The sequence below is a fragment of the Micrasema longulum genome, unplaced genomic scaffold (genome assembly GCF_059751315.1).
Source record: "Micrasema longulum isolate JH-2025_06_02 unplaced genomic scaffold, ASM5975131v1 h1tg000901l, whole genome shotgun sequence".
Classification (NCBI taxonomy): domain Eukaryota; kingdom Metazoa; phylum Arthropoda; class Insecta; order Trichoptera; family Brachycentridae; genus Micrasema; species Micrasema longulum.
Genome location: NW_028278092.1, coordinates 537,988 through 546,481, shown reverse-complemented (window position 1 = coordinate 546,481; position 8,494 = coordinate 537,988). Strand labels below are relative to the sequence as shown.

General features: G+C 29.6%; 1 protein-coding gene across 1 annotated transcript; it reads right to left on the bottom strand.

The window, feature by feature from the left end:
- Window positions 1–677: 677 nt before the first annotated feature.
- On the bottom strand, window positions 678–6,652 carry LOC148278257 (uncharacterized). The gene is made up of 2 exons (XM_088231686.1): window positions 6,221–6,652; window positions 678–1,122 (listed from the first exon to the last, which is right to left on the bottom strand). The coding sequence occupies exons 1-2, from the start codon at window positions 6,557–6,559 to the stop codon at window positions 790–792; spliced, it is 672 nt and encodes a 223-aa protein (XP_088087812.1). The 5' UTR covers window positions 6,560–6,652; the 3' UTR covers window positions 678–789.
- Window positions 6,653–8,494: the final 1,842 nt, after the last annotated feature.

The window sequence follows — 8,494 nt, the reverse complement described above, 5'->3', positions numbered from 1 at the left end:
GCAATAAGCTCGCCAATGTACTTATTCTTTGTACTTGAACTTATTTATTTTTCTATTGATACATAAATACTTCAATTGATTCTTCGTGAGGAACTTGAATGTATTTTTTTTTATAAATTAAAATTATTTTTTCTGTAGATATGAATTGAAATTTTCGATTTACTTTGTTTTATTTTTTATCATATTTTGATTACATAGCACACACTATTTTTATATGTGTTTGATTTTTTTCTTATATTTAAAATATATTTAAGTAAACTGCTATTCTTTCATTTTAATTGCATTATTTTACTCTATATTTTTACATAAAGAAAATAAAAAATAAATATTTCTTTAAACTATTTTTTATGTTTATTATTTTATACGTATACAGTATTATGTCAGTACTCTTTTTATTCGATTATTAATTAAAACTAATGTCTGAGCACCCGACGACAAACTATTATTTAGTAATTTATCGGGACAAAATATATTTTAATACTTTGTTTTCTTTATAATGTATTAATATTGTAATAATGTGTATATTTTATTGAATAAAGACTTTGAAAAAAAAAAAAAAAACTGACGGCTCCTTGACTCACAAAACATTCATTTGCAATCTCCTTCGAGTAATTGATGTACATTTTTTAAGGTTATAATCTTTTCCCTTTTCCTTGGCATGATGTTCATGATTTAAACAAACTCAAAAACACTGTTTAATATGCAAGCAATTTATTTTAATCACTTACATTAGCTTATGTAAGAACTTATTATTATTTGAATTATTATATTATACTTTTTTCTTCTTTTTCACCTGTTCACCTTCATCGTCGGTTGATATATGGCACCTATGTCATCGTACTCCTCAACTTCCAGTATTATCGATTGAATTTTCCTCTTCAATTTTCTTCTATTATCTTCCTGTTGCAAATTTCTTAAAGATGCTGCCACGAAGTTGCCAAATATTTGAGCATCTTCATTCGCGGTCGTTACTGATGACTGCTGAACCGAAGCTGACGTCGACATTTGTGGACTTGTTGAAATTTCTTCGTCTTCTGTTTTTACATTAAACTCTTGAAAGGAAGGGCGTGAATCCAAATCCGATATTGGTTCCTGGACGTAGTTTTCGACAGGTAATAATCCCTGAAAAAAGTTAACAAATTGACAGACCAAAATAATTAAGAAATTAAAAACTGCATTGTTAGTAAAAACAACTTTTGTTTTATTTCAATAATACGACTTCAGTTTTGAGAGAGAACTCCTCCCATGACATAATACGAGACGAGATGCAGGACTTCGCTGCAAACTAATCCCCAGGATTGAGTTTGTGAAGAATATACAGTGGCATTTTCATAATAAAATATATTTCTTCTTGTTTTTAGTTTATAAATGCAAATATGCAATATTTTTATTTCATTGTATAATGTGTTTTCTTTGATTTGAAGATAGAATAATCAAAATAATTAGTTTGAGACCTCTGAAACATTATATATACAAGCAGTCATACTTGCTACCTAGATAGGTTTATGCTCATTTGGTTGTAGATAGGAAGTGGGTACTACTGACTTTGCAACAATAACCGATGAACCAGAGATTAATTAGTCTGTTTGTATAATATACTGATATAAAGGTCTATTTATTTTTACTTTTGCTGAATTTCTGTGCCTAATAATGTGTGTCTTTGTAAAATTTACAAATTTAAAATGCATCTCTTATTTATTTATTAAAAACTTCAAATACAAACTTCAAATACTTTGGCGGACTTATTGCTTAAAGCAATATCTTCCAGTACTATTTTTCTTATATATTTCACTGTTTCAATATAAATATTTTATTCTTATTTGACAATACATTACTTTTATTGAGTTTCACTATAGCAATTAACTATGTTTTCTTTCTATTATCAAACTTTGTGTTAAACTTAATTTTATACAAATTGGCTACGGCCGTTAGATATAACTGTAAATAAATAAATAATACCTCAAAGGCGTTTTACAAAGCTATTTGACTTCAAATTTACAATCATCAATTTAAAACTATTTAATGATGTAATAACTTATATTTACATATAAACATATTTACATATAAGTTATTAATTTAAAAAATACTTGGTACACTTCCACATATTTATTTTGACCAATCAGCGCTTTCACCCTCTAAAGTATTTTATAAATTAATAACTCATTTGTAAATTTAAGTTATTACATCATTCCAATGGAATTCCATCAAGAATTGTCAATAAATAATTTAAATGAAATAAAACTATTTATTTTGCCTTTTTGTAATTTCTTTCAAATAATTTAGAAAACTGGTTGGTTTTATGTTTTTTTTTTCAAATGTCACACTTCACTCTTACAGTTCTGCACTACGGGCCAATATTCCTAGCCATAGGGCCTACGACCGCAAATGCAGAATGCAGCAAATTACAAATAAACCAACAGAGTTTGTATTCCACACGTAGAAAAAACGCAGCCAGTTTTATTCCCGAAGAAGTAGGAATTCTCTACCAAAACTTTAGTTTTTTTTCTTTGAATAAAATAAAACTGAGTAATATGGTTAAGATTCTTGAAATTAAAATTGTGAATAAATAAATCATATGATAAACATTATTAACATATTACAAGAGAGATGAAGAACATTTAAGAAAAGGTAATATAGAAGTCTAGGCATGTACAGGGCTTATGACCTGTCAATGGCTGGTTTAAGTAGCAACTTTACACACTGTGTAACATTCACCATTCTGCCTATATTTGAACATGTATATTCCTTAAATTCTTTCATCTGTTGATGTTTGTGAAGTTAAAGAGCTGAAACCTTTATTTATGCAGGTGAGATTCATCTAATTGAATTATTTCACCTACTAGTGACATTAAGTGCATTTAAGTGCATTTAAGTGCCATTGTACCTTAAACCAGCCATTGACAGGTCATAAGCCCTGTAGATGCCTAGACTTCTATATTACCTTTTCTTAAATCTTCTTCATCTCTGTTGTAATATGTTAATATAAACAGCCCCCCAGGGAGTTGAATCCAGTCCTTGTCTACAAAAATTTGGACAAACTCAAAATATTGTTGATAAACGTTATTTATTTATTTATTTATTATATATACGGCCTAAGCCAATTACAACAGTAACATGAAGAAACATAAATGCAAGAAACTGAATAAAAAGAACATAAAACTATTTAGCAAAGACAAACAAGGGCAAAACAATAATTGTATACAATATATTTAAAAAAACGAAAGACCTAAAGCTTTAAGATTAACCATGCCAATCCAACTTCATCCTACACTATTTAGTCGCGAAGAGATCTACGAAAAGCCGGAAGATCTATCCCAAAAAATTCCAAGTCGTGTGATGAATTGACTAATCTACACATTCTGGACATTGGGGCATAAAAACCAAAGTTGCTCTTAGAAGATTTTATAAATATCGGATTTTGACTTCTGGTGACACGGTTGGGAACATGAAAAGAAATTGATTGCAGAGATGGGACATCACTTAAAGTATTTTGAAAATGATTTTTTTTTAATAAATTCAGTGTGAGTAATTAAATAACCAACTAATTAGTAATGAATTATATAATTTAAAACGTTATGGTTTTTCAAAATAAATACAGTGGTTTTAATTAAAGAACCTATTAATTTGTAATTAATTATGTAAGTTAAATATATCACACACGCTTCACAAATAACTTGCAGTCAGGGAACAAAGTTAATGAGTAATAAAAAAAAACGTTAGATACATTAATAAACTTCATTATCCATATTCATTTTATCACGACTGAAGTGTATAACACGATAGTGATATTGTGAAGCGAATTGGAAAATGCAAACCATATGCATGATAAAAATTAATACATTTTATTGGATTGAGCAATAGTAGAGAATTAAGAAACAGAGCATGATCCTTTATTATATATTAGTATAAAGTTTAAACTTCTTAAAACCATACTATTCTGTCAAAATTGCGAGTGTGACGAAATCTGTTATTGGTCTATAAAACTAAATAAAAAATATATAAATATATATATATATATATATATTACGGTGTAACCGTTTAATTATATCGCCGCCGCGCCGCGCCGTTCAGGCAAACGTCACTAACCCAAAAATCTTTATTTTGAGAAATCGCAATTGGAATGTTTGAAGGCAAAGAAAAAATCAGATTTTTGTGTTTTGGCGGTTTTATGTACGCAACATAATTTATTAATGTCTTTTTAATAAATTCCCTTGGTTACTTTTTTCATCTGATAGTATTTAAAATATCTGAAAGGTTTTTAATGAGGCAAGGTGGCTAAAATTTTGTTATGTAATCATTGCTGGTTTATAATCTGGACAATGCAAGCCATAAGAGTAAGCAAAGGGAATTAAATATTAAATATGATTATTTTAGTGTTTGGGTTCAAAACATAATGTATAATTACCATGGTGTTGTATTTAAAAATGATTTTTTAAATTAAATAAAAATTAGCAAGTTTTTATTTTATTTTATTTAATCGTTTTTCAAACTTAGTGATTGCATCATAAAAAACATAATTTTACGCTTCGAATGGCATATTTTATTCAAAATTGTCATTTTCAGGGTTGGTGACTTTTTCCTGAACGGCGACAATATATTTGTCAAAAGTAAGCAACTGGTTGAGGAGCATAAAAAAAAAAAAGAATCCTGCATTTATAATTTTTTTGTATTTTTGTATGTGCATATAAATGTATGTATGTGTATATGTATGTATGTAGTATGTATGCTATATATTTATATATTAAATTTTATTTTTACATTTAATGTAGACTGTACTTTTTTCTTTTCTTCTCTTTTGGGCTATAACTGTTTTTCTATTTCTTCAATATTATTTTTATTTATAGGAAACATATTCGAAAACCATATTTTCCGCAACAAATTGGTTTCTTAGAACAGGCATTTGCTCATATAGGAACCGATTGCAACATTAGGCATACTAATAGTTCTGGCTTGCCGACCCTTCATATACTGAGCCTACTCCTAGTACAAGCAGAATTTGCCGGAGTGATTTTGTGCCATTTTTGTAACAATGAATGTATAAACTAATAAATAAATAAATAAAATTAAGTTAGTAAATAATTAATATGGTAGGAAGTCTAGTACGTACTATAATATTATGAAACCAAGAACCACAATTAACTACGATATAATATAAGGGTATTAGAAGCAAACTTTGAAATCTCCATTAAAAACGGAAATGATAGCGTAATTTAAAACCGTCTCTAAATCTTGCAAAATCAGATTTAAATTATACAAGTACTACTTGACATAGCAAACGTAGCATTCTCCATTGAGTTGGTGAAGTATAATTGAAATCTCAATTATTTTTTCCGCAAATATCTCATATATCCACTCCTTCAATGGAGATTTCCAAGTTTGTTTCAAATACCCTCATATTTATGACATAAAAATTTCATTTTGTTATTATTTCAAAAACCTATTATCAGGTACAATTTACTGGTTCCTCTCGTGTAGTTTATGTGCTTTTTAGTTTCTATTTCAAATTGGTTTGCAATACAATTACTTAAGTAGTCATGTACGCCATTCTCATGTTTAAATCCATTGTGCAGTAATTTTTAACTGTGTTCAATATTTGTCCTTGCTTTTTTATAGTGGTAATTTCGCTGTTTTTTAGTACATACAATATTTCTGTATATCAGCATTCTATATTATTATGGCTTCCCTCTTTTTTTTTCTTTTGAACAATTGAACGTAGTTATGCAGAAAGCATAACAAAAAAAAAGTGATATTGATGTTACCGGGTACAGTAAGGTCGATTCTATGTTCTGCTAAAAATAGCCAGACCACATTTATACAAAAAAACTGTATTAATCATCTTCTGAAAATGGTGTCGATCACAAAAACAGCATTTCTCACTTTGCAGAAATCACACCCACAGCAATAGAAAAATCTTATGGTACTTCAAAAGTCATTAAAACTGGTCAAAACGTAATAAGATTCGTGTTTGTAATATAAAAAAAACTAATGTATTCATTGTTTATCATTTGTTAAAGTCAAAAACATTTCATCTGTTGTGTAGATTTGATTATTCACATCTTTCACAAAAGTGCTATTCTCTCAGTTTCACTTTACTATGGCTGGCTGCTTTCTGCATAACTACGTTCAATTTTAACTCTCAATTTTCGTCAATGTCAAAATAAAGTTTTTTGAAGAGTTCAACAACAGTAATTTTAACAATAATAGTGAAATATTCACTTACAAGTCTCTCCTGGGTTTCTCCTATTTTTACAACGTCGGTCAAAAACTTCAGTGAGTCGAAAAACTCCCAACTGCTTTTAAAAGAATCATTTTTAAACATGCGACTCTTTTTTTTCCTAATTTTCCGCAGTTCGTTATTCAGCTGTGTCCTCAAATTGTGGAGCTTCCGCGTTATTTCGGAAGGCATCGTATCAAAATCCGAAGCTAGACTATCAATGGCGTCTGACCTCTTGGTTCGGTTCTTGTAATCGCCGGACAAAGGGTTCCAGAGTTCCGGAATATCTTCCAACTTGGAGATGAGACATCTCGTGTCCTCTGTGGACCATTTGAGACTCGCCATCTCGGAAATCGGTATCTGTAGATTATTTACAAAATGGCGTCGCGCTAGAGCGGTCTAGACACCGACGTAAGCTGTCGCGCATATGACTCGGCGTCCAACGCGATACTGGCGCTGGTGTCGTTATACTCCGCGCGTATCTACCGACACTGCTCTAAGCAGTGTTCACACGATAACAAAACGAGACAACATTATTATCGGCGCCTGATATAGAAATATTATCGATCTGTTCACAAACGGCACTTTAAATACTAAATCAATATGAATTAATATACACTAATTGATGACTTTAAGTATCATTTAATATTTCACTGGTCCATAAATCTAATTTTGTATACTTAAAAACTATGCAATTGTTATGTTTGTTTCTTGAATAAAAGAAAATAAAATAAAATAAAATAAAATTAAAAATAAAGGAACAGCAGCAAGCCACTTTTGACAATAATTTTATTAGTAATGATCAAAAGGTAATATTTTTGCAATTAGGGAAGTAAAATGTACCTTTAAAAATTAAGATATATCCATAGGAAAATATTATTAAAAACTAAAACGTACTCTTAAGTACTTTGTTTACACCCCTGCATAAGACCTCTAATCTTGCTATACCGAGATCCTGTTATACCGGGGTCCCGCGGGATTAGCTGGATCACAATTTAAAAGTAAACAGTTGGATGTTGGATGGCTGCCGAATTGGCCGTATCTTTGCGACGAAATAGTTCAATGCAACGGCGACGCGCAATATGACTACACTTTTACAAAATCCTGGTAGCTACTAAGCCGTGAGTTATGATAAAATATTCAGCTTACCACCAAAAATTCTCTGAAAGGAAATAAAATAGTTTTTTTGGAGAATGCAGCTATCAACTGTCATATTATACATCTTTCAACACCCTATTACAGCTTTTAACTGAATATTACGATTCCTGAACACCAAATATAAATTATTTCAGCTCTGCACTGAAACACGCGGGATCAAAAGTATTTGAAACTGCAAATATCGAGATCAAAAATCAGCTGGGAGATTGGAAGACCCTACCCCTGAACGATTAAATGAAATTTTTAAAAAATATGTCTACCGGTTTCAAGTCAACCAGTCCTATAGATATATTATGTTAGATAAAATTAATAAGTTATATTTGAAGTCCGCCCAAATCTTTTTAGACACATTCTGAACGGATTAATATTTATATTTACATATTTTTGGTATAACAATGAATGTCACACATTGTGTAAAGTGAGCAAAAAATATTCTCACTAGCTTCATTTCTGTTGAAAATATCTATAAAAGAAACAGAAATCAATACACATTATTTATGGTAAATAAATTATTACTGAATGTTTTTCTTTTTTTTTAATCTCAAGGTAATAAAAGTGTTCATTTCATTTTATTCAGAAAACATACAACCATTCATAATAAGTATTAAAAACAACAATTTTTTAACATAAAAATACCAATTAGGTTTTCATAAATTATGCAAAAGATATAAACATTAAATGTGACAAAAAAATAAATAAATAAGAATTTCAAGTGAGAAAAGAATAATTGTTAACATTTGCGTTTTCCATGGAGGTAATAAATAAAAATAAATAAAAATAACACTCCGAGCCATCCACGCACACACACATGAACGCACATATAAAACACACACAAACATATACATTACATTACATGCGGCACATATACAAAGCATAAACCACTCAAGATGCACATTCAGCAAATATCCAAAATAATCGACCCCATGAAGATATTTTCTGTACAAATGCAACGTGCAGTTAAAAATGTCTACATCAATATCATCTATACTTTGCAGTTTGAGTGTAAGGCGTTCCATCATTTATTTGAGTATTGTTGCAAAACACAAATAAATGTAAGATAGAATTACCAATCGAAATTTCAATCGCGACAAAAAAAGCACTCATTAGTATTAATTATAATCT